The sequence below is a fragment of the Penicillium mononematosum genome (genome assembly GCF_028829835.1).
Source record: "Penicillium mononematosum strain IBT 11891 chromosome Unknown utg000002l:1.0-8112719.0:1.0-8118358.0, whole genome shotgun sequence".
Classification (NCBI taxonomy): Eukaryota; Fungi; Ascomycota; class Eurotiomycetes; order Eurotiales; family Aspergillaceae; genus Penicillium; species Penicillium mononematosum.
In genome coordinates this window covers 802,571-828,421 of record NW_026643272.1, presented here as the reverse complement: position 1 = coordinate 828,421, position 25,851 = coordinate 802,571, and the positions used below count along the sequence as shown (strand labels likewise).

Sequence of the window (25,851 nt, the reverse complement as noted above, 5' to 3'; positions counted from 1 at the left end):
CTCAAGGTCTATATTCAATCAGCATTCTGGTTGAGATCTGTAGAATTAAGGACATCTTGGACATTGTATTTGGAGTTGGAAGAACTCAGGTAGTCGGGATTCAATGTTTCTACATGTCTAGTGTAGATATATGGCTTGTTACGACCGCCAAAACTAATTGGGAACTGGAAATTAGAGACTTGAACAAGAATTGAATGAGTCTAGGACATGTTAATTATTTATGTGACAACAACCTTGTGAGAGCCACCGGTAACTTCAACAGTTGCAGCACCACCAACATAAGCCACTCCTCTCGTCAACTGGTCACCATCAATAGTAATTGAAGGCTTCTTCGACGCGGTGACATAGGGCAAAGTGACACTCCCATCAGTACCCTTTGGCACAGAGAAACTCAACACATATCCACTCGAATTCAAAATCCAAGACGCTTGAAACTTCCCAAGAGAGGTGACAAAGCCAGCCTCGGCAAATTCCAGATCTCCAAATTGTGGCGCAATTTTCCATGTCAATCCTAGCGGCGAGACCACAGAAAGACCGACGACATACTCTGTCAATGCAGAGGTCGGACCGGAGGACCAGCCATGTGCATGTGAGACATAAGATGGATCGTAGCCATACCCGCGGTCCATCCGATACCCAAAAGTCCCGTTCTGTAGATAGCCCTCAATCACAGTGCTCTCTGTACCGTTTGGGTTGTTGATGTACCAACCCCAGCTGCGACGAATGAGATCCAGTGCGCGCGTAGGTTCGCGGGCAATGAAGTGACTTTGAATCTCGAAAGAGGATATAAATGAAGCAATGTTCTCTGACAATTCAGGAGCTACGGCCCCTATGGGGGTCCAATTCTTCAGCAGCTTTTCGGAAATACTGGCTGTGCGCTCTTCATTTACAACACCAAACATAATCGCCATGCTGTTGGCATCTTGTGGATGCAGAGAGGTATTGGTTGCATTGTCCTTAAATGCGCCGTAAGACTCGTCCCAGCAATAGGTGCTAATTGCCTTTTTGAGATTGGCGGCCTGGGAGCTCCATATGCTTGATAGATTGGTTGAGTCTTCAGCCCACAAAGCGAGAGATGCCCCTGTCTGTAGCGTATGGTAGAGACTAGAATGTGTTAGTTAGCTAGGAAGCCTTCTCCATGAGGGATCCACAACATACATCATCTGCGCTTCTGAGTTATTATAGCCTTGCTGCCATCTCGCCCAGTCTCGCATGCCTGTTACATTCAAAAGCCCGCTGGGGTAAGTCACCTTTCCATATATATATTCCATGGCGTGCTTATAACTGGCCCAATTCTCCAACAGGAAGTCTGTGTCATTGGTATAAAGCACATATTTATAGGTGCCAATCATAGACCACATGTGATATGTGTCTGAGTCCTTCTGACTCAATGGAGGCCCAGACTCATCAAATGCACCTGTTGTCTTGTTCTACCCCAAAACTGTCAGATCTATACCGAAATAGAACAAACAACAGAACTCACCTGGGTGTTGTACATAATCTGCAGAGCGTTCTTTACACTTTCCAGGTCTCCCAGACTCACAAAAGCGGAAGGAACGGCAATTCCCATATCACCGGGCCAAACCGCACGATCTCGCTTTGCACCATCAACAATAATAGTGTCTCCCGGCCCGAGAGTCCCGGTGTTTACCCACCCAGATGTGACACCCTTGGTAACACGGCCTGTGTTCACAGGGACCTCATTCGTCTGCAGGGTATATGCACCGCTATACCAGATGCGATTCAAAAGTTCATCACTGCAGTGAAAGTACCCCTGGTAAGCTCTGAGATTCGACCAAGTGGGCTTAAACGCAAGCTCTAAGGTCAGATCGTCAATCTGAACACTGGTTGAATCATCTGTGAGCAAGAAGACCGTCAAGTACCGGAATCCGCCACGCAGGTATTTGTCTGGCATGACATAAGTGCCCGTTCCAGTTGTTGAAATATTCGCATACAAAGCGCCGTCATGATATAGAGCGCTTGACGAGTCCGACCACTCTCCAATCCAATTTTTGGCTTCTGTGAACGCCAGCCCTAGAGCTCCGGTGCCGGTGGAGGTGTAGTCTAGATGGACGATACCGCCAACTTCAATACCGAAGTCAAACACGATAATTGACCCGTTTCCGTGTAATGTTGTTTTATATGGATGCGAGGGGTCTGTAACAGCGTTCGTTTTCAATTCTGGTAAGGTTGAGGCTGGTCGTACTGTTCGCGATGCCGGTGCGTATATGTTCTTCTCCCATGGCCCGCTAAATGCAGTGTCTGTAGGTCCAGAGCAAGTAGTTTCACGCCAGCAAGTGTCTGCACTAGATAGCGAGAAGAGAGACCAAAGAATCAATACCACACTAGGCCAGTATAGTTGTGCCATTGTTGGTTGAGTGAAGAAAGGGATATCCGTATACCGTAGCAAGGCACCAAAGAAGTGTAAAATATAGAAGATGGCGAAGATGATAAGGTCAAGTATCGCAATAGTAGAATTTGGGAAGCTTCATCGCTGCATATTGGCGATTGGTGGAAGTTCCAGGGCAAATGATGTTGATGCTTGCAGGATTCTGGCAAGGCTCGGCACTATAACCACTCAGAAGGCTTTGAAATTGAGGGTTCTGCTGCATGTCCCACTCAACCTAGTTTTTTCCCCGCAGTCGATTTTCTTCGCAATGTCATGTTGTGGTGTTCGCTCGGTGGTCTTTACACCGAGCGCAACATGGGAAATTGAAGCAAGTGCACGGTTCGATAGCCAGATGGTATAATATATTGTTCTTTATTCGAGAAATCCAATCATTGAGTCGAGCTAACCATGTGATCCTTCGGCATTCCTTCCCCGGCCCTACCCATAGGCTGGCGCTGTCAACTGTTGTATATATAAATGAAGAATGCAGCTCAAGCTTCTGCACTGTAAAAGCCAATTGGGAAGAAAATATGACATTTCAAACATTATCAATATTATTCTGAGCTAATGAATTAGATTCTGAAGACAATCTTGGAATTTATGCTTAAGCATGAACCGAACTATAGCCCCGCAGCCCCACCTGGGCAGTTTCCTGTACGACGTTCCCAAGGTTAATTGTTATCTTGTTTCGACCTCATTCCCAACTCCTCCTTGATTGTCTATTAGACTATAATGTCAGAGGAAACAGTTCGACCTGCCTTTGAAGGCCGTGAGCGCCCACTTCTTTCCTATGGCATCGCCTTTCCCGCAGCCACAGCACACCATCTCGATGGCACATTTCGGGCTTCCCGTGTATATGTGATCTGCTCAGGGTCATTGTCACGAAACACCAATGTAATGGACCAGCTAGAGACCGCTCTAGGGCCAGACAGACTGGTTGGTCATTGGATCGGTATGCGGAGCCACACTTTGTGGTCAGAGGTGCTGCAGATTGCCGAAGAGGTTCAAACTGTGCATGCTGATCTGCTCTTGACCGTCGGAGCTGGCAGCTTGACCGATGGTGCGAAGATCATTGCATTAGTCGGTATACCCTTTTCTTTGATACTTCCATTCATTATTCATGTTTTGTTTACATTCGTCTTGCCTCTTTATTCGTCCCTGGCAGACCATATATATTGATTTACCCCCGGCCTAACATCCCTCCCAGGCCCTCGCAAACCGAGTCAGCACACCAGAAGAGCTCGAAACCCTTGCAGAAGGCCCCAAAAAGCGAAAATATATCGAAGCACCAACTCTCCCAATCATTTCCGTGCCAACTTCCCTTTCCGCCGGCGAATACTCCAACTTTGCAGGCGGCACGGAAGACCACTCAAAGCGCAAATACAGCTTCCAGCCACCGATTCGTGGACCGGAGCTGGTTATTCTTGATCCGTGGCTCGCGAAAACGACCCCCGATTCAATCTGGCTCAGTACAGGTGTGCGCGCAATGGACCATTGCGTCGAAAGTCTGTGTGCGATCGCAGGTACGACCACTAAATCTGACAAACTAGCTCTAAATGCACTGGGGTTGTTGGTACCTGGTCTCTTGCGCTGTAAGAAGGATCGATCAGACCGTGATGCGCACCTACAGTGCCAACTCGGATCAGTGGATGCTATGGCGGCCTGTACTAGCGGGTCAATTGAATTGGGTGCTAGCCATGGGATTGGACATCAGGTATGCGAATGTTTTCCTTATTGACCTTCTAAGGAATTCATAGTACATCAATGGGCCCGACTAACAGTCCTCCAGCTTGGTCCACTGGGTGTAGGCCACGGTGAAACTAGTTGTATCTTGCTCCCCGCTGTGTGTAAGTTCAATGCGAAGTACAACGCCAACCGCGAAAAACAAGCAAGTGTGCGCCAATTTTTGATTCAAGATCCGGTCGTGTCAGATGTGCTGCGTGCCCGCTCTGTCAACGTGGAAGCCTCCGACTTGGGCGATATTTTGGATGCTATTATCCGCGAATTGGGAATGCCTCGGTCCTTGAGCGATGTCCAAGTAGGGCGGGACCAGTTGGATGGGCTGGCGGAGAATAGCCTACATGACCGTTGGTGCAAGACAAACCCAGTGCCACTGAAGGAGAAGTCTCAGGTATTGGAGATTCTGGAGATGGTAGTTTGAACAAAGGCATGAAATAAACATATGGTTTAAGTCTTACGCTTCCATAGTCGGACCATTTCAATAATCACCAATTCCCCAGCTCTCAGATAATAACCTCAGTGCAGCTTCTCTCACCAAAGCCGTGTTCCCAGGATTTTCTGTGTAAGGATAATTCCCAATAAAGCAGCTTCATAGTTAGCATCATACGTGTACAAGCACTATTTACAGTGGGACTTCCGAAATATTGGGCTAAGCCTTTGTACCCAGATATACCACCCTCTAAATTCTGCCGGTTCTGCCAGTCTAAAATTCCTAATATAGTTAGTGTGTAGCCACGTGATCCAAAGGAGGTTAGCAGTCAAAAGGTATGTTCCTAAGGAGGATGCCAAAAAGACCACTAAAAAGACATATGAAAAGACTATTGGAGCAGACTACCTTAGAAGACCACTGAGAAGACTACGGCCTTATAAGCGACTGACTATGTAGGTATTCAGGACAGTATATAATGGGCAGGCGGTATACAGGGCGGTATATCTAGGTACAAAGGTTTAGCCCAATATTTCGGAGGTCCCACTGTACACCTACTCAGTCCCAATTAAGAAAAGTGTATATAAACGAAAATAAACAGTAAAGAGCACGGTTAGATAGTTTAATATCCTTATCAAGTTTCTCATATAGGAGTATAAGTAGTGCAAATACAGCTTTCGGCATAGAGGGCTGATCATTTAGCTGACCGCTATCAAGATGTGCCAACCTTCATATGAGATAAATACAATGCTATGATTGTAAGCAGCTCAAAAGAAAAAACACAATCTTATTCCATCAAAATCATCTATTGATACCTGACGGTATAATATGTAGATCATGCCATATCACGTGCATCCCCACACTCCATCTCCGTCACCCGCCAATCCTGCCCTCGAGGTTCCTCATCGACCGAACCAAGCTCAAAATGGCCTCCACCCTCCGTCAAAACCCGTGGCGGGCCTACCAAAGCCTCACCCGGCAACAACTCCGCACATCACGCCTCTCCCGGCATTTCTCTACAACGCCCCTCCGTTCCAATGCAAGCAATAATCCCCTCCGCTCCCGAGCATCCGCAGCGGCGGATCTCCAGCACGCCGCCCAAGCTCAACGGAGAATGATCCTCTCCGCAGCTGGCATAATCACCTGCGCAGCTGGTCTCTACGGTGTCATCAAGCTAGACCTATTCGGCCTCAACGAACTAGACAGCAACAAAGATGACAAGACCACACCCCCGAAGAACGGCGCAATGCGCATGGACGGACCAGTCGGTTTCACCAACGGCGGCCCATCATTAATAACAATCAAAGGCCAAGACCGGCTCGAGCAAGTTCCAACAGGAACAAGCACAATCCCCACCTTCCCAAGCACAATCCGACTCCCCACACCCGAAGCAACAGAAGGCAAACAAACCGGCGACGATCTAGCCCCATCCACAGGCGAAGAATACCAACTCCTAGGCCTGGGAATCCGCACCGTCTCCTTCCTCTCAATCCAAGTCTACGTGGTCGGCCTGTACGTCGCGAAATCCGACATAACCGAGCTACAACGACGTCTGCTACGCACAGCAATCCACCCACCCACTACCGACGACGACGCCGCCATTTCCGGCGCCGGCGCAACAGCCGCTACCTCCCTTGTCTCGCCGGAGCGCCAGCGGCTACGGGAGCTGCTCCTTGACCCGGAGCACGGCGATGCCACCTGGTCGGCTATCATCAAGGATAATGGGATCCGCACTGCTTTCCGCATCGTGCCCACCCGTAACACGGACTTTATGCATCTCCGTGACGGATGGGTGCGTGGTATTACTGCGCGCGCGCAGGCGAAGAAGACGGCGGAGCCGGGCGAGTTCCAGGATGAGAGCTTTGGAAGCTCGATGAATGACTTCAAGGCTGTTTTTGGTTCTGGGAAGGGGAAGTCTGTGCCGAAGGGACAGACGCTTGTTTTGATGCGTGATGCGCACGGCGCTTTGGATGCGCTTTTCCAGCCTGGGGCTGATAAGCCCGTTAAGTGGATGGGGCGTGTTGCTGATGAGCGGATTAGTCGGCTTGTTTGGTTGAATTATCTGGCTGGCAAGAATGTTTCGAGTGAGGGGGCCCGGGCGAGTATTGTCGACGGGTTGATGACGATTGTGGAGAGGCCCCTTGGGACCGTGGTGCAGAAGGTTATCTGATGGATTTTCTTCAACTATGGTTTTGGTTTATTTGGTTGTATTAACATACCTGTACGCTAGTTAGTCGCTGTTGACTTTTTGGCCCCTGTTGGCTCTACGAAATATTCCAGAGCTGTATGGCAATGCTCCACTCAATACGTATCTAACGCTGGAAGATTGGCAAGGCTCTCTTGGTCCCTCCAATCCCAAGCCATGGAATTATTTTCCTACATTAGATATGTCTACAAGACGGAAGGAGGAAGTATAATAGATGTCTAAATGATAGGAGGTAGAGGCTGTACAATAAAAAGCTACCTCCTCGGTTTATATTCAGGACTCTTGGAAGATTCTTGTGTGGCATCACCGCTTAGATGGCACCAGCCTCCTTGAGCAGATCCTTCAAATCCTTCTTGCCCTGGAGGTCGGAGTTGCCGCCGATGTGCTTCTTGTTGATGAAGATGTTGGGCACGGTACGCTGGCTTGAGATCTCGGCAAGAGCGCTCTGGATGGCGGCTCCTTCCTCTGCAATAAAACCCATATTAGCGATTGATTTTAAAAATGAGATAACCCATATATCAAAAAAGTAAACAAAGCATGCTAGATCTACTCTTCTTGAGAAGAATACAAACAACAACGCAAAGAGCAAAAAACTCACCCTCCAGATCCAGCTCGAGAGTAGTATACTTGGCATTCAAGCTGTCAAGCAGCTTCTTGGAAGAGTCACAGTAAGGGCAGTATGACTTGGAGAAAACGACGACAGCGTTGTCGTTAATGAGGGACTGAGCGCGGGTCTTTGCGGCGGACATGGCGGCGGGATTTGGGCCGGCGAAGGAGCCGAAAAGACGGGTGAAGATGGACGAAATGGTGGGCGGTTTGTTGTCGAAAGGGGAAGAGGCAGAGTCTCTTTTTATAGGATATTCAGGGCGGGGTACGGGACGATGAGAGAGGATTGGTGGGCGATTCCGTCAGATTTCGGGGATTGAACGCGGCGATGATGTCAGGTGATATTTGTCAGCTGGGCTGGGCCGAGACTCTTGATGGTTACTTAGGTACGCACATACATCCATGGACAGATGACTATGTAGTATACAGTTCGTAGCTGGAAAGTACAGTTTGGTATATCTTACTAGGCGCCTGATTGGCGAGGTATCTACACGTCTACAAGTACAAGTAACAATTCCGTGCAGGTACGTATGTATTCATCCATTCGACTCGATATCTGATTAGCTCCATAAGCAATTATCTGGCATTCAAAAGGCAAGCAAATCCAGGTACCAGACTGCTTTCACCAATAGGCAGATCAGACCAAAGAAAGAGGAGAAATAGCTAGCAAGAAGGCTTGGGAATATGGGAAAACAGGCTTCAAAGATGTTTCAGAGAGAAATCCAAAGATTGGAGAAAAAAAAGGAAATCATAGGGTCAAGAAAGTCACAGGAAGGTATAGGATAAGAAGGAACGAGGCGCACACCACAAGTTATGTATCTTGCGAGGTTCGAGCCCCTCATTCCCATCCTATCCATCGCGATCTGGAGCGAGCTTTTTAGAATTCCCTCCTACCACTTCGGTAGGAATAACAATGGTCACAGGAGAAGAGAAGAGAGAAATCAAGGAATGGATGCGTGAGAGAGAAAAAAAGAAGAACAGCCATATGCTCTGGTGTTGAAGAATGAAGCCGGATTAAAAAGCAGTCTGAAGCAAATTGAACTCGGGGCGAAAAAAATGCCCTAGATCGCGGGATATAAAGTCACAGAACAGAACCGACAAAACACCATCCCACCGGAGACGCTGGAAATAATAATAAAAAGTAACAGAGAAGGGAATCTAGCAGACGTGCAAATATCAAAGGTATGTTGGGGGAATGGACGGGAGATTGGACAGACGGTTGGAGAGTGGAACTCCATCACATCACAATGCAGCATCCGCAACTCTTCTCTTTCTTCGGTGCCTGCTGCGCAGTGACAACTGGAGGGCTCCAGTTAGGGTTGGGGTTGGGGGTCAGTCCCATTGGGGGTGTGTCCTGCACCTTGGGCATGGTGCTGTAGCCGGTACTTGTATTCGGGCGGGGTGGTTCTGGGCTCTTTGGCGGCTGGGGCGGCAACTCTTCGAGCTGTAGAGACTCAACCGGTTGCTGTTCTGGCTCGGCCTTGGTGGCTGCAGGTGGCGCGTCGGGTGGGTGCACTGCGAGGGGCTCGAAGTTGCGGTCGTATGTGTTCGGTGTCCGGCCTTCCTTCTCCCACTGTTCCTGCATAATCCTTTTGGCGACGGTCGGGATCATCTGCTGGTCTGGTGGAAGGCGAGGATCGGGCTTGTACATGGTTGCCAACCACGGCGGGTCTCCTTCGGGCCGGTTAGCGGCTGTTGGAGGACGAGGTTCACCTCCCCGGGTGGTAGGACGCTGTGTGTTGTTACCGGAGACAGCACGGGATCGTGGAGTGCTCGCCTTCCTGTTCGTGGGTGGAGCAGAGGTCTTTCGATTGGTAGATCCGGTGGGCTTGACTGTCTTCTTGCCCAAAGTGTTTGGTGTACTGCTGAATCCGCGACTGCCCGGTCGGCTTTCTGGTGAAGGAGTCGAACCATCTTGCTCGATGTTGATAGGCTCGCTGGCTCTGCGGCTCCGTGAAGACCGGTCTTCTTCATCTGTGGCAGCACGGCTCCGGGAACTGCGAGAATCGCGGCCCAGGGCGGCAGATATGGGAACCGGACTAGCTGTCGAGACGGGTATTCGGGAGGCGCTTTTTCCAAGGCTTGGGTGGCTGTAGATGCTGGCGGCTGCATCGTCCGCAGCAATTTCCTCTGGTCGGCGGAGATCCCAATGTTCCCGCTCATCGTCCCCTCCATTGTCATTCACATTCTGCTTGCCGGATTCTTCCTTCACTTTCGGCCAGGGTTCGGAGTATTCTGTAGCAGGTGAGGTCGCCGTACCAGTCCCGTTAGCAGGATGCGCATCATGACTTCTCCCACGTCCAGCGCTCGATTTGCTTTCCCCTCTCATCCGTCGCTGGAAGAGAATGGCTGCCTGGTGGAGCTCCTCGCTCTCAATCTTCGCCAGCTTGTCTCGGTGGATCCATTTTTCCTGATTCGTCTTTCCGTCCAGGTACGATTCACCATCATTGGCCTCCTCGGGCTCTTTGCGGCCAGCTGCCTCGTGGCCAAACGCATCTCGCATACTGCCTGCTTCACTCCCATGGCGGTTGAGGCTGGGTTCCCTCCGTCCCCGGTTTGATGCTAAATAGGGCGATTCATGTGTGCGGGCGGTGCGCGAAACAGACGAGCTACGTGAGCCGTTCGAGGTACGTTGTCGAGAAAACTTTGGGCGGACAGAATTCGAGTCGTGCGAGTTGCGTTGTTTCGATGAGTGGTTTTCCTGCGGGGGAAAGGAGATCAGCGCTTTTTTTTTTCTTTTTTTTCTTCTTTCTTTCACGCGTTCTTGGGCTACAAGGTCAGAGACCGGAACACAGAATAATCTTACCTCGTTCGCAAGTGGCACCGCAAAATCCCATTGCGAGCCATCCACGGGCGATGCTAAGGCATCTGCAGAATATGCCGCTGTAGCGACACCCGCCATTCCGGAGGTTATTGTTCACAAATGAAAAAGGCCAGTCCAGCTGTAACCCGGTTCAATAGTAGAAATCGCCGTAGAAATGGGTTGACTTGTTCGGATCAAGCCATTCCAGGTAGAATTAAGGTGGAGCGTAAGGGGTTACACCGAAAGCAGTAAATTGTCAACACAACGGTTGACCACAACTGCAGGGGGTTTCGCCCAGTCTGGCAAGTTTGGTTCAACAAGTCGGAGCTGCTAATGTGGGGGGTTCCCGGTGGAAGGGCTTCGAGGTCTCGCGGGGTCCGGGTTTTGGGACAGAGTGAGATTACCGATTACCGAAAGTGAAACGAAAGAGCAATAGAGAAATAGAGAAGAGAAGGTAAAGAAGGTAGAGAAGGTAGAGAAGAGAATGTCGAAGGGAAAGAATAAGAGAGAGAGAGTCTAAGGAGAGGAAAAAGATTAGCCAGACTGGGAATAGTAGGAAATAGCCTAAAGCCAAGTCCGACACACTACGGATTACGGAGTACATGCATGCATATACACTATACAGAAGTACTGGTATTTGTTGATGCGTATCAGGCATCATATGTCTATTCATATTAATCAATAATCGCTCCTAAATGTTCAATAGGCTATAATTTAAAGAAAAATTCTGAGGATTCTCGTAAGTCTCAGTCCTGGGGCCGTGCATTGCCCCTGAACCATGTTGATCGCCTCGAGATGCCACTAATTTGATCTAGACAGTAACGGCGAAAATACGGAGTATTCCTTTAGACTTGCCCCCCACTTGGTGTATACATACCCTACATGAAACAGGAGAAAGAGAGAAGGGGGAAAAAGAAAATGATGTGTGTATACATGGCAAATCATTCCGACAGGTTTATTCCGTACAATGTTGTATGTTCGTAGTCTCCGGGGAAATCGCAAAGTTGATATATCACAAATGCGCCAATGCTTCCATGCAATAAACAGCCCGAGGGGGTGGACAGGTCCCAGCAAAATGGAAACTCGACCCGTAGAACAGCCCCTCGGTATGAGATTGATACATGATGTACGGAGTACTCCGTACATGTCTACGTATGTCTGTAAACCAATTTCAAATCCCCCAATATGCACAGTAAGAAGGGGAGCCAAGGGGGGGCAACTAGTGAGCTATGTTACAGATATGCAACGCTATGCAACTCTATCCAGCTCGGTGAGAACCGCCTGCGAATCCTTGATGAGGGCCCGGCGCGCACTGCGGACTGTCTCGTCACCATTTGGCACAATTCCATCCGCCTCCAACTGGACTTGTCGGAGGATCGTCTCGCTCAGTCTCTTATGTTCATAGTCCCGCTTCTTTGGGTCACTAGGCGGGTCCGCAATGTATTCCTCACATTGCGGCTTCATCACCTGCTCGAACCATCCGGCCAGAGCAGTGACCTTTTCAAGCGGCGTATTTAGTAACTTGAGGTTGGGCGGCTGGACGGAGGCGCCCGAGTGGCCTGACGATGTAGGCCGTGGCGGCCGAGATGGACCGGGGGCTTCTGAGCTGACCGTCGCCTTCTTGCCATTGCGCTTCTTCTTTCTCGAGCTCTTGCTCTTTCCACTGGGAGGCGTGGGAGGGGACGATGCGTCTCCTGCGCTAGTGGGGCGGGGCAGCGGCGGCGGTGTTGGTGCCGATGTTGTTACAGGAATATTATGTCCGTCATCGGAGCCATCGCTCGGAGAGCCTGCTCCTGCTTCGGATACCACGCATAGCACCTCCGAGTGCTGCTTGAGCCCCTCGGCTTTGCATGTCTGCGCGTTGTTCTTGAGCAGCTTTCCCTTGTACAGCAGTCTCACGCAGTCCGGGTGGCCAGCTCCTGTGCTCTCAGCAGCAGCCTCTCGTAGGTCTCCGATGGTCAAGACATTGTCGTCGATCGCGTACGCCCGAAACCGTAATGGGTAGATGGTGCCACGGTGGCGGAGCGCAATAATATCCGGCTCGGCGTCATCTTCTGCCGGACCCGCGATGTCTGAAGGTGTGATATAGCTGAAGTCCCCATCGCTGACCTGCGGGTTGGATGCGGGAGCGTAACTCGGCGAGCGACGGAGCATTTTTAAGGGGTTGCGCCAACTCATCACGACGGTGAACAGACAGACAACAACAGCTGCAAAGAGGGCGATAGGTTGATCAGCTGGGGCAAATGGCAGCTTTTTTGCGAGAGGACCGAAGGGCGTGTTGGACAGGTAGGTGAGAATAGGGTCAAGTTGATGGCGGAGAGAATGCAGGTGGACAGGGACGATGTCGACGACCTGGTCTATGTATACTGCGCACTTCTCGCCCAAGGTGGACTGAGCGAGCGTTGGGGGCAGTAAAGTCATGGATCTCTGTGGAGGGGAAGAGAGCGCAGGTGGATGGTCAAGTCATGCCCCCAAGTCGTCCGGAATAGGCAGATAAGGCGGAGAGTACTTTTTTTTGCCATCACATTAAGCAATTGGCGTACGTTGTACTCCCAACGAGGATGTGTCTGCCTCGTGGATCGTCTGATTTCGGGTCAATTCTTTTGGGGTCAGGACTTTGGCGACATTTCGAATGGTTGGGATAAGTCGATGGATGCCTAGTGTATGTAGTACCTGGAGGCTGCCTGGAGGTGTGGCGATACATGGGGCCTAAGGCAGATTTGTTATATCTCGCACTACTATCCTATCCATGGTGACATATTTCCGGTTCAGGGCTAAACTGCCTTTTTCTGATATCGCATCAAGGTACATGTGGCTCCTCATTCGTTGTGGCTCTTTCGTGACATTGAGTAACCCAATTTGACCTCGATCGGCATACGGAGTATATGGATGGATGTCCAAAAACGCGGGGTCCCCACCTCTTATAGTATGTATTAAGATATCGGCTACATAAGATATTACCATAGTGGCCATGGGTTACTGTACAACATATAATATGAGAAGGAACATGAAAATTCAGGTATTAACCTTAACAATCCATACTATTAAGTATACCGCACTGCCTGAATTTGGCTATATAACATCAATAGAAAATATTCCTATCGCAGGCCCCAGTGGCTTAGCGGTTGCCTTCGTGGTCTAGTTTGGTCATGACGTCGGTCTCATATCCTTAATATGACATTCTTGGTAACAAGATTGACATCCGAAGGTCTCCAGTTCGATCCTGGACGAGGGCACTTTTTTTTTCCCTTTTTTCCCCTTTTCCTTCGGGTGTTATCTTTATCTTTACCCGACAGCATATCCACCAGCAACTGGATGTGTTCTTTTCTTTTTTCTATTTTTCACACTTGCATGGAGATAAACCTGCTAATGCCGTTTGCTTGTTCGCATACCCCGCTGTTTGTTGTCAGCCGTGCCCACGGCCCCGGGGCACTCAAGTCACCGATTTTGTTATAATCAACTATACCAACTATGTTATGTAGGTTGATACACCGAATTATCATCTTATATTTGCCTAGTTCTGCCTTATACACTACCCATTTTTCCTAGACACTGTGTCCACAGATAGACAGGTATACAGACCTGGGGTACTAATTAATTCCCGACAGATATACAAACATCCTCCCTAATTAGCTTCCACTGTGAAATTGCACAGGGGAATAGCAATTGTCTATTTATGCTTGTTGCTGGCTATACTTACCGAGGGCTTGGGCACTTCCAATTCGCATCCCAGTGTGTCTAGATCTTCGTGTGATAGAATGGGAGAGGAGCAAGTAATATATCCTGACGAACCTGGTTGTATAAGTGAAAGCGCCACCGACTACAGTTATGTACACACACGTCAGTTTTCTTATGACTACCATATCTCGGGCCTCCTTGGAAAGCTCGCTCCGGCTCTCTCGGGGCGTTGATGAACACTATGCAGCAAATGTCGATTTTTCTAGGGTTGGATGTACCTACCTAGTATGTACACAGGCGGATTGATCCCGGTGTCGGTCTTACTCGTTCAAGACTGTAGCGGGTGGCCGTGCCATGTGTAATAACGGCCATGCAAAAACCCCTACAAGGTACCAGATTAGAATACGTATGTGAAGTTGTTCGATGCTGACTGGTATTCATAGTAAGCAATTGACTTCTGATATCGTTTTGTGGATGGAAGTAGCGTTATTAAATCATTTATATGTGAGTTATCTAGGTAACTTTGCTTGTTGGCAGGCTGTCACTTGGCTTGGGTGATTGAGCGATTTTCATATGAGGAAAGTATGGAGTTGATTTGCTATACCCCTTTTGCCATTCCCTTGTTGTCCTATTCTCCACTCGCTGTGTATTCTGTGTGCCATGAACAGGGAACTAGGTACTCAGATAGGAGTATGTCTAGTATATTAGGATTCCTTTCGGTCATTATTGGGTGTGTTTAGCCGCGGCATCCCGGCGGCCATATATATATATATGTATATATATATATATATATTTTTTACCGACTATCTGGGTAGATGGAGTACGACAAGCCACTGGCAGTGATAGCTATCTACATCGCCACCCCTCGTGGGATTATTCCTATCTAGCTAGACTCCTAAAATTGCATCATCATGTTTACTATAGACAAGGAAACTCTTCCACATGGCTATATATAAGGCTGGCGGGTAAGAACAGCAGTGTGATAGTGGACGACCAGCAGGACGTAAAGAGTTGCCCAGTGCACCTATCTAGCTAACAGGTAGTTGTATGAGCGGGGAAAATTATGTGCGGTATGACTCCTGTTGGTTTCGCATGTAGTAAATAAATGAGTCAATGTAGCGGAAAGAAACAATTGCACTGTCAATGTTGATTTGATCACTTCGGTCTCTATATGTATATAATGACCTACCCGGTTAATATTCACCAGTGTGGGTCACCTGTACTCGAAGGCTATGTCGGCTTATACATATAGCTTGCACCCAGCATTCTGTAGTGATAGCAAATACCTATACTCTTCCCCTGTTAATCCTGCTTTCTGGGTGGGGTGCAACTCCCTGTGATAGGTCAAGGTGGATATTTATGTGTATCATACTATTTGATGGTCGAAGGGACATCGGATGGGATACGAAATAGATAGGTTAGCAGTTATGTGTATATTATGGTCACGAAGCATCGGTCCTTTTAATGAGTATCAAACACCCGGTGCGGCAAGTCTGTTTTTATCTAGGTCTGTGTGATAAATATCGAAGTTTTATTATAGGGTGGTTTTAGCTTATGGGTTTTAACTGAAGGCCTTGTCGTTGGGTAGGCGACTACGGATGAGGAATATAAGAGCGACAGGAATGTGATCCAACTCCGAGATGGCCTAAGGGATTCTGTACTCTCTAGGGAGTTCAAGTACTATGCCTCGCTGTATCCTGGCTCTCTTAGTTAAAACATGGTCCCGTTGTGTCGGACCGGTCATACTATTGGGGATCTATCTTGATTGGAAGGCTAGGACCGAATTTCTAAGAATATCGTTTGGAAACATGCCTTATCTACAGCTACGTCTAGTCCCAAGAGCTCATTTAGTACACTCTATGCGTTATTGTATTAGACGCTATTCCCTACAATTACGTGTGTACCTAAGCAGCTTGTAGCATTCCCTTTGACTATGGAAATTCTGGAAATACACTGTAGGAAGAAGATTATTGGGCACTAGTGTATCAGGATAATCATTATTTTCTGTTCAACTGCAGCAAACTCTACGTGGCTTGCTAAGGGATGTATATATTCCCCCCAACACCACACAATATATACATGAGAACATTTCGATGGATGCTATAGTGCACCACGTCAATATCAAGAATTCTTTCCAAGTGTTGATCATGACAGACCTCATTGAAGAGCATGTTTGCGTTAACTAAATCTACCGGTAAATATAGCATAAAAATCTGCTAAAATTGAAAATAATCCCGACCATCTATTTACCGGCCTTCAAGGTCGCAAACAGAGAGTTCTGGTCCATGTAAGCATAAATGGCAAGTACTCCCATCACAAGCCCCAGTGGCGCAGTGGTTGCCTTCGTGGTCTAGTTTGGTCATGACGTCGGTCTCATATCCTTAATATGACATTCTTGGTAACAAGATTGACATCCGAAGGTCTCCAGTTCGATCCTGGACGAGGGCATATATTTTTTGCCTCTCATATATAGAAGAGTGGGTCATGCTCGGCCAATTGACGGGCTGGGTACAATTTCTTCGGTCTCCAATTGCTCTTGTACCGTTCCTATGAGAAAATCATACAAAAGATACATAGGACCGGGCAGAATTGTTGAAACCGTGCCCCGATACATTTTTCTTTAGAAAGGAAGGCCGAGTAGAAGTTTATATATACATCCGTACATACGAGTAAGCATGGAAACAGCCTCTGATAAATCCTCATATGGCGCAATAAGCAACAACTAGTTAACTAACCGCTCACTACATATTTAACTATCATTATTCATGATGGAGGCTTGCCCAAAGAGAATAAGGATTAAGATACCATGGCTGCTGAATATACCTATACTCCTTCAGTCTAGATAAAAGCTTTCGACATATTCATGGATCAAGTAGTACGCTTGTTCAGCCTTCTGCCAAAGAGCCCTAAATCCAGTGTAAGGTTCATAGATGATATAATGAGGCTGCTATGTCATCACCAGCCCCAGTGGCTTAGTGGTTGCCTTCGTGGTCTAGTTTGGTCATGACGTCGGTCTCATATCCTTAATATGACACTCTTGGTAACAAGATTGACATCCGAAGGTCTCCAGTTCGATCCTGGACGAGGGCATTCTTTTTTTGATTCTTACGCTATGTTGTAGGTACCTACCTGGAAAATCAAGGTGATGACTAAACTTTTCTGGGAGCTTCCAAGGGCTTTTATGTTCTATAAGAATGTTCATTTGAATGTATCTAAGCAACCGAGACCAACGAATTAAGCTATGTACAAGCAAAACGGTATATTACACTGTCCAGCAGTTGAAGAGAAACAAACACCGCAATGCGAGTTTAACCCAGGCGCAGACGACCAGACACAGCCCGGCCTCCAAACAGCGCCGAACCTTCTTCCGTGGTATTGTTATCACCCGACATCCAGCGCGGAAGCCGGAATGGCTCACCCTGGAACCACCGAGGGGTGTTCGTAGTATCAAATGTGTTTTTGACACGATGCGCAAAGGACTGGAAGAAGTTTTCATCATCTTCTTCTTCCTCCCCGTCTACAATAGTAGGCGCAATAACTGACCTCTGGGCAGGCTGAGAGCCCTCAGCAACTGGGACTCGCAGTCTGGACGACCCCGGGGAACCTTCATCGTCACGATCCGAGGCCCATGTTGAGCGACTACCACGGGAGGACACTGCCAGAGAACCGAAGCCATTTAATTCCCGTTCAATGAGGTCGCGACCCTCACGCCAGCCACCCATGCCATACCCGGCAGGGTTGTTTTCAACGTCGTGGATATCATCGTCCTCTGCGAGGCCGCACCCAAAGATGTTTTTGATACGTCCGTACAGGTTGAACAATGTTGCGCAGATAGGCAGGAGGATGAAGATCGGGAAGATGAAGTCAAATCCTTTCCCGAGAGGCGTTAGGTTGATGAGTTTGCCAAGGAATTCGTAGAAAGTGGTGCTCCGCCGGAAATCTTTAGGTAAGAAGGTCAAGAAGTTGTACGCAATTGGTACCGTCAGCCGAGCCACGAGACCAGCGTACCAGCATGCACTCTCGCCATACGTATTACGACGGACAAGCGCGCGGTTTCCCCATACCTTAACATCACTGACACCAACCAGAGCCGCCGAACACATATACAACAGCCAGGCAGAGGCTGTGAGCTGCCCACCGAAGCCAACTGGACTGTCTTTCCAGTTGGGGACCACGGTCAAACTCACGGCGGAGAGATGGGGCGCCAGAGACTTGATCATTTCTGACCAAACAATGCAGACTGATGCCACTGCGAAGAAGGCGCCAAATGCCAGCCTGACCGATGGAATAACGTTGGAATATAGCTGATATCGCATGTAGGGGTTGAGAAATCTCACACGAGGGATGCAGGATGACCGACGTGCGGCCGGTGCAAATTCGAGCTTCTTTGAAGCTGCAGAATTGATGATGGCTTGGAGATCGGCTGATAACTGGACCAGGCGATCCCACTCATCGACAAACCGGGCTTTCATATGCCGAGCACGCTGAAGTCGCCGCGTGAGGTCGGCCAGATAGCGTTCCGTGATAACAGAAGGTATCGTGGCGGATGTATCCGGTGACTCGAGAATCGGCACCCGCACGTCAGATTGGCCATGCCCTTCTTGAAGCTCTTCAATCCATTCCTGAAAGTCACGAGCAGTTCCTGTCTTACGGCGCTGTAGCTGGGAAACCTGGGAATTGAGATTCGCTAACTCATTGACTGAGTCCATCAGGCGATCATGCACCCTTGGCGCATGCGCCTGGAGTCTGCGTAGCCGACCGCTCACATTAGAGTTTCGGAGCAGATTGCGCGGGATGGAAACGAGACCGTGGCCCATGAGATAAATGGCAAGGACGAGACCCCAAACATATGCCAATGCCATGATGAGACCTTTGATTGATCTGAATTCAAACCCGTTTGAGATCGACACGTAGATCAACCCCACCAGAGCACATCCCAGGACAATTAACTGATATTTCGCGTTCGATCGAAGAGAGTATATAAGCCGGCCCTTTGGCTCACGGTAGCCTGAGTCAACGTATTCACCGAGTAATGGGAGGATAACCCTGCAAGAGAGAGAAGGATGAGTGACAGCCCTCAAGTGGAAGAACGCGGGACATTTACCAGGTGAGAGCAAAGATTAGCCAGTACGCAATGCGCCAGCATACCAGAACCATTCGCTCCGGTAGCCAGATTGCCTTGGGGCCAGATCCATCTCGCGAGCTTGAGGCCAAATCGATGGGGACGAGGAGTACAACGCTGGCGGGCAGAGCCAGAGCCAGAAATATAGGGACACTTAAATACGCAGGGGTGGCGCGGAGGGTAAGAAATCGTCGTAGGAGAAGTAACACAAGTGCGGAGATGAGGAACAGGGCAAATCCGAAAAAGACGTTCGAGCCCACCGAGATGGGCGACACAGATACGGGGAACATGTTGAAGAAACAGCGCAAGCCAAGGAGAAAAAAAAAACAAGTTTCAGTCGTTGCTCATGGCGGGATCCAGGGCGCAAATGAAAGAGGCCGGATGTTGAAAGTTGAAAGGTAGAAGTGTATATATAGAACAGGCCATGGGTTGACGTTTCCAGGAGAGTGGCTGACTTAAGCTCTGACTAACTGCGTCAACTGGCCCCAGTACCTATGTAGTATGTTGTACCAGGGACTTTGCTTTGGTCGTGTGCTCAGGTGTATAGTGGAGTACCTGGTACCCAGCCGCAGCCTCCTGGCAGTGTTTCTGGCATTCTGACCAATTGGTTCTTCCGGATCAGGTCAGGGCCAGAACGCCTTGTCGATCTTGTTGAGAACTGATTCCCTTATTGCTTTTTTCCCTTTTTTTTTTTCCCCCTTCTCGCACTTTTGGGAAAATATATGCGAGTGTTTGTGAGAGGGAAAAAAAAAGCGATTTCTTCCAATTCTCGTACATATGGATATTACTATGTACAAAATACATATGTACATACGTTCTCATATACCCCGGTAGATGAATATCGGGCATTATTTAAGATCCACACCATGATGACGACGTGTTTCGAGCTTTCAGGTACTTAAATAACGGCCTGAGGGATCGGCGGGATTTACAGTTATGTATTTGTAGTACACGTAACAAATGAGACACGACTCCGTACAAGTACCCTAGGTGATACCTGGCCAAGCAGTGGAAACCCAGGCAAAACTGGAAGTACCTCAGAGCTTGCCTTGTGACCGCCCTCGCGACCCAAATAGGACTAGTACCAGTAGTACTAGTAACATTACAATACGAATAGATACCGACCTATTGATACAATTGATACACACCCCATTCATTCCCAGATGCCATTAATTCTTCATCTTAATCAAACATTGAGACCCTCAATGGGATGATTCAATAAAACATTACCCTTCCTTTGATTTCTTTTCTGTCACTTCTCATTCATTTTAATAATACCTTAAAACCATACATACATAATAATATCCTTCACTCGACCGCCACTTCTTCTTTCTTTGCCCCAACTCAACGAGATCTGTGCACTCATCTCTTTGTCTCAGTGTCATTCTGATTTTCCGTAAGTACCTGTGTTCTTTATATTTCCTCCAATCTGCTCGCCATTGTGCAAAGAGGACAGCAACTGAGGCCCGGTGCGACTTGAGAGCTGCATAATCCCTGTCACGGATCCTATCCACCCTACAACTGTTCTCATTCGCTCCAAGCCACAATCAGGTGGTAGCCAGCGAATTGAATTCATCTGACGCTGCTGCCCGAACGCCTTGCTCTCCTCGTTGTGTTGGTCGGTGTTGGTTCCCTCTGGTCCCTCCTGTCTTCCGTTTCGTCCATTTCTCACTCATCCCCACCCTCCCTGATCGACTCGAATCACGGTTCCACACCAGCACCTGCTTACCTTTTTTTTCCCTCCCGCTGATCAACCCGTGTTGAACTTCTTTACGTCTTCATCACTAACCTTGCGACATCTTGACAGTTGCGCATGGTACTCTAGCGAATGCTAATCTTCAAAAAACCTCTGCGCGGATTGCCCATTGATCCCCCATTGATGGGGTGTCTGCTATGAATCCCGGAGAGTTCCCCAACCCGGGCGCGGGGCCTGGCCGGCCAGCCCCGAATACCGCGATGAGGATGAACGCAAATATGCAGGTCCCAAAGAACGACAGTGTGCAATCTATGATGACCTATGTTGCGCAAATGTTGCAAAATCAGGGACCATTTCAAGGTTGGAAGGCAGACGTTCTAATCAAGACTCGGGCGACGAATGTTTATCAGATGTAAGTTGTATTTTCTGTCTGCGAAAACTTGCTTTCGCTTTTTATTTTTATCTGATCTAACCTTTCCGCGAATTAGGATCACCTCCCTCCGTTTGATCCAGCCTCGCATCGACCTCCACCAGGCGGCCCAGGCGGCCATGAGTTTCGAATTAAAAGCATTCACCAAAGCCAACGAGAAGATTGAATACGAGAAAGAATGCACCGAGAAGCTTCTTCACATCAGAAACACCCGAGAGAGACAGGCCGCGGTCGCTTACCAAAGTGGAATGATGCCCCAGACGGGCGCTGGCCCAAATCAGATCCCAGGCGCTTTTCCGCAGCACATCAACCAGAGCATGCAAGCCTCCCCGGTTTCTGGCCAACAGCAAATGACAGTGGGAATGAATGGGCAGAACCAGCAGGCAGCCCTACAGCGACAACAGCAGCAGCAGCAGCAGTCTCATGCGATGCTCCAACAGCAGCAACAACAGCAGCAGCAGCAAGCGCAGCAGCAACAGCGGCCCCAACAGCGCCCGGGCAATGGAATTCCGATGGTCGACGACCTCAGCACGCTTTCCGCCCAAGATCTTGACCACGTCTCTCGACTGGCAAACGAGATGTTGAATAAAACCAACCCGGAAGATATGGAGAAGATCAAGATGAACTTGTCGAACATGACACCCGAGCAGCGGCAATACTTGGCACGGAAGAACCTTGAGCCAATGACCTATTTTTTCCGCTCTCAGGCTCTGAACCAGATCAGACGCCATCGTCGCGCTCGCCTGGAAATGGGGGGACGTGCGCCAAATCCCGGGGTGGATGCGAATGGTAACATGATGGGGGACCCCATGATGAATTCTCAGCACCAGCGACAGATGCTTCAAAACATGTTAAACCTTCAGCGCAATTCCGCATTCCCCGGAAATCCCGGTCAGACCATGGATCCCCCAAACTTCATTGGCAATGTGGAAAACATCCAAGGACAGCAGGCAGATGGCCTGCGCTCACAGGAGGCTGGTCAGCTAGTCGTTCCTGCAAGCTCTTCCCAAATGAACCAGGCCCCATTCCCGAATAATAACAACAACATGTTCCCACAGCAGATGGGCCAGAATGGCCAGGCGAATATGAACGCCAATAATCCAAACGCCCAGGCCCAGTTCCTTGCCCAGCAGCATCTGCAGGGCGGGTCTAACACTCCCCAGGATCGATTGCAGTTCCAGGCACAACAGTCTCAGGCTCAAGCCCAGGCTCAGGCGCGTGTGCAAGCGGCGCAGAAGGCTCAGATGGCGATGTCGGGCCATGGTGGCCAAGTGACCCCCCAATCACAGCCGCAGCTGAACGGACAGAGCCCCGTCATGCCAATGCTGAACCAACCCATGGCACCGGGTCAGATGTCCCCGGTCCAGGTGCCCGCTCAAGCCCGACCGCCGTCCCGACCTGCGAACATGGGCCAGCATCCGGCTGGCGTTGCAGGACAGGCTGCGATGCAAGGTCCGCCCCAAATTCCTTCCAATATCCCGCCTCACATCCAGGAGCAACTCGCTCGCATGCCTCCTGAACAGGCTCGGGCTTTTATCATGCAGCAACAACGTCGTGCCGCTCTTAACAACATGGCTCGGGCCAACCCCGGTCAGCAGCCGCAGCCTCAACCTGGCCAAGCCCAATCAATGATGAATAACCAGCTGGGCAACGCCATGATGAGAGGATCGATGAGTGGCCCACAGGATTTGAACTCGGGAGGCATGCCCCAAGGCCAGCAAATGACTCAGCAGCAACGTCAACAACGCCAGAATGAGCTTTACAAGCTCCAACTGCTGCGGCAGCAAAACAATGGCGTGGAGATGACTCCTGAGCAGGGCAAGCAAATGGACCGCGTGTCTTTCCCACCGTCTATTCTGAACATGAATGGCACCTCGATGCAAGTTCCTAGCAACATCAAATCATGGGGCCAGCTCAAGCAATGGGCAAATTCGAACCCTCAAATTGCAAGCCCCAACGACCTCCCGCGCCTGATGATGCTCCAGAAACTTCATCTTGGTCAACTGATCTCAGCTTCCACGAATCAACCGAAAGACCAGAATGGCCAAGGTCCGGCGGCAACTCCATTCCAAGGCACCCAGGTTCCGTTTAACAACGCGCCAGGCTTCCTTCCTGGCCAACAACCCGGTGCTATCAATATGGCGGCCATGCGGCCAATCTCCGCCCAAGACATCCAAATGGCTCGTCAAAAGCTTGGGCACCAGGCATCAAACTTCACCGACGAGCAGATTCGGGAAATTCTGTTGCGAAACCGCCAAAAGCAAATGATGCAGGCTGCACAGAACCGGGCAATGCAACTTGAAGGAAACACACAAGCTGGCCAGCTAAGTCAACCGGCGACGCAACCCCCAGTTCCTGCAGCACAGCCTGTCCCGCAAATCAAGCCGCAGAATGCCCACCCCCGCAATCGACCCCCCCAAGCGGCGAACGCAAAGACTCAAACTGGAGCCGCGGCCAAAGGTGCCAAGGGTGCTACCGGGAAGCAGGCCTCGAAGAAGAGGCCAAGCACAGATGATACGACAGAAACCCGAGCCACAGCTACACCCCAGATGAACCAGCCTGTGGCAGTTCCGGGCGGCCCAGCGACAGCGCCCCAACGCCCAGCTTTCCCTTTCACGCAGGAACAGCTTGCACAAATGACTCCTCAACAGCGAGCTCAGGTTGAGGCACACATGCGGAGGCAACAGGCTCAAAGTCGGGGTCAGGTACTCAGTAGAGCTGCCGCCGAAGAGGCATGGAACAGGAACCTACCACCACAAGTTATGGAGGTTTACAATGATATCGCCAAGAACGCTCCACCCGCAAAGCCCATGCCTGTCTCGCCAGAGCAGAAGGCCGCTATGACCAAACAACTGCGTGAAGCCTTGGATGTTCTCGGCCGCTTGGACGCCCTTGTACAATGGTTTGCAAAGATGCAAGGCCAGGAGAAAAACGTGAAGAATCTTCTTGCCATGGTAAGTCCTCCTTTAATAATGTAAGCGTTTTTTACTAATTCGGATCTCACTCAGCGAATCCAATTGATGAGGCAATTCAAGCCCTCGCAGGAGTGGGCTGTGAATGAACATTTCACAGTTACGCCCGATTACCTCACTGGTGCCATCCTTTTCATGCGGAAGTTGTTTGCAGTGATGATTTCTCGCATGCAACAAGGCCAGCGTCCTACCTCCCAAGCTCCTAGCTCTAATGGCCAGCAAATGCCAGGCAACATGCCAGCACTGAACGCGACCAATTTGCAGCAGTTGCAGGCACAAGAAGAAGCCCTACAACGAGCTCGGCGCGCCTCTAGCCAGTCTGCTGCAAATGCCCCAGCTGCACCTTTCGCGGCTCCATCTCCCAGAGGCGTCCCTCAATATGCCGCAGGCGGACTTGCCCCGGAGAATCTTAAACTGCCTCCTCCCAAAAAGCGAAAGCAGTCTCACGGTGTGGCATCATCCCCGGTTCAAGCAACTGCAGCTCCTGGCGCAGCGGCAAAATACAACAAAGCGGTGGCAGACGCCACATCGAATGCAGCAGCCATGGCAGGTGCTTTCAAATGCAGTGTGGTTGAGTGTCAACACCACTACCAAGGATTCCCGACCCAAGCCGTCTTGGACAAGCACGTTGAAGAAAGCCACCAACCTGAGGAGGAAGAGACGATCGAAGACCCTCTCAAATATTACCATGAAAGTATTTCGATGGGTCTTGGACTGAACCCTGATGATAGCCCGGAAACCCAGCAGATGGCCACCCTCGGACCAGTGCCACTCTCCACCAAGCCAAGTGCAACAGCTTCCCCCGTGAAACAAGGTGTTTCTACCCCTCTCATTGCCAACAACACGCCCATGGCGAGGGTCACTAGTCAATTCGGAGGCAAGACCGCGTCTCCTGCTGCAGCACCAACCCAACTGCTCACTCCGCAGTTGTCCTCTGTCAAGGGAACGAAGCCCGCTGACAAGGACGGGAAGAAGGATGTTATTAAACTGGAGGATAGCGACACAAAGGATCCCTGGGCGGAGTGTCCCACCTCACTTGACACAATCCATGATACATTTTCAAACCTCGCGAGCAAAGATCTCCCTCACCTGGGCTATGATTCGCTCGAGGACTTCGATATCAATGAAGCTACTCCGGTGGATGATGACTGGGCTGCCTTTGCTAGTCTGACTCCCCCAGACGAGGCTGAGGAGGCTGCTTTCCTGGAGAAATTTTACGAACCATGGGACGAAGACTCCATTGCAAGGGCTGCGGAGTGGATGCGCATTCCGCCTGAGATCCAGGTCAAGGGCATCGGACCTATGGGCCAGCTTGAGGTTGATTGGGATGCTGTTGCGCGCTACGAGAGAGAAGGCATTCGCATCCGCACGACTTCCAAGTGAAATTCCTGGTTTGTATTGGGCGCATGTACACATCACTAGTCTACATGAAGATGGACTGAGTCTTATGAAATATTTTACTTTCGGCGGTTCGTTTCCAGCGTATATATGGTTCAGGAGCCACGCGTTTTTGTACACTACGCGGGACTCCTGGTTAATTTCTTGTGATCCTTGGGGATCGACCTTTTGGGTTTCTAATTTCATTGGCCTCAGCGATGGCGTTTGGAGGGAGAAAAAGCCGGGATTAGGTTCTCTAACTGGATTGTTTATTTTCGAATTTTGGATGATTTTGGAATTTTATACATACATAACTATATGTATGTAGCATTTGATACATAATATTCAAGACACATAGTCGTACTCCATAGTGTACAACGTACAGAGTAGGTATGTTGTAGGTAC

The 25,851-nt window shown here is 49.6% G+C and overlaps 8 protein-coding genes across 8 annotated transcripts; 3 read left to right on the top strand and 5 right to left on the bottom strand.

The window, feature by feature from the left end:
• Positions 1 to 218: 218 nt before the first annotated feature.
• Positions 219 to 2,368, bottom strand: N7519_002047 (putative alpha-L-rhamnosidase B; the record flags this gene model as incomplete). The annotated part of the gene is made up of 3 exons (XM_057288825.1): positions 219 to 1,104; positions 1,159 to 1,430; positions 1,484 to 2,368. 3 exons carry the CDS (start codon positions 2,366 to 2,368, stop codon positions 219 to 221), a joined length of 2,043 nt encoding a protein of 680 aa, XP_057150027.1.
• Positions 2,369 to 3,121: 753 nt separating this feature from the next.
• Positions 3,122 to 4,550, top strand: N7519_002046 (iron-containing alcohol dehydrogenase; the record flags this gene model as incomplete). The annotated part of the gene is made up of 3 exons (XM_057288824.1): positions 3,122 to 3,469; positions 3,597 to 4,103; positions 4,179 to 4,550. 3 exons carry the CDS (start codon positions 3,122 to 3,124, stop codon positions 4,548 to 4,550), a joined length of 1,227 nt encoding a protein of 408 aa, XP_057150026.1.
• A 931-nt stretch (positions 4,551 to 5,481) lies between these two features.
• Positions 5,482 to 6,726, top strand: N7519_002045 (chalcone isomerase domain-containing protein; the record flags this gene model as incomplete). Its single annotated transcript, XM_057288823.1, has 1 exon — positions 5,482 to 6,726. One exon carries the CDS (start codon positions 5,482 to 5,484, stop codon positions 6,724 to 6,726), a length of 1,245 nt encoding a protein of 414 aa, XP_057150025.1.
• Positions 6,727 to 7,072: 346 nt separating this feature from the next.
• N7519_002044 (glutaredoxin) lies at positions 7,073 to 7,602 on the bottom strand (the record flags this gene model as incomplete). The annotated part of the gene is made up of 2 exons (XM_057288822.1): positions 7,361 to 7,602; positions 7,073 to 7,227 (listed from the first exon to the last, which is right to left on the bottom strand). Exons 1-2 carry the CDS (start codon positions 7,509 to 7,511, stop codon positions 7,073 to 7,075), a joined length of 306 nt encoding a protein of 101 aa, XP_057150024.1. The 5' UTR covers positions 7,512 to 7,602.
• A 1,003-nt stretch (positions 7,603 to 8,605) lies between these two features.
• Positions 8,606 to 10,270, bottom strand: N7519_002043 (uncharacterized protein; the record flags this gene model as incomplete). Its single annotated transcript, XM_057288821.1, has 2 exons — positions 8,606 to 10,069; positions 10,175 to 10,270. 2 exons carry the CDS (start codon positions 10,268 to 10,270, stop codon positions 8,606 to 8,608), a joined length of 1,560 nt encoding a protein of 519 aa, XP_057150023.1.
• A 1,149-nt stretch (positions 10,271 to 11,419) lies between these two features.
• On the bottom strand, positions 11,420 to 12,592 carry N7519_002042 (BAG family molecular chaperone regulator; the record flags this gene model as incomplete). Its single annotated transcript, XM_057288820.1, has 1 exon — positions 11,420 to 12,592. One exon carries the CDS (start codon positions 12,590 to 12,592, stop codon positions 11,420 to 11,422), a length of 1,173 nt encoding a protein of 390 aa, XP_057150022.1.
• Positions 12,593 to 17,157: 4,565 nt separating this feature from the next.
• N7519_002041 (LMBR1 domain-containing protein) lies at positions 17,158 to 19,261 on the bottom strand (the record flags this gene model as incomplete). Its single annotated transcript, XM_057288819.1, has 2 exons — positions 17,158 to 18,895; positions 18,954 to 19,261. The coding sequence occupies 2 exons, from the start codon at positions 19,259 to 19,261 to the stop codon at positions 17,158 to 17,160; spliced, it is 2,046 nt and encodes a 681-aa protein (XP_057150021.1).
• Positions 19,262 to 20,864: 1,603 nt separating this feature from the next.
• Positions 20,865 to 25,452, top strand: N7519_002040 (uncharacterized protein; the record flags this gene model as incomplete). The annotated part of the gene is made up of 3 exons (XM_057288818.1): positions 20,865 to 21,079; positions 21,156 to 24,051; positions 24,106 to 25,452. The coding sequence occupies 3 exons, from the start codon at positions 20,865 to 20,867 to the stop codon at positions 25,450 to 25,452; spliced, it is 4,458 nt and encodes a 1,485-aa protein (XP_057150020.1).
• Between the last annotated feature and the right edge of the window lie 399 nt (positions 25,453 to 25,851).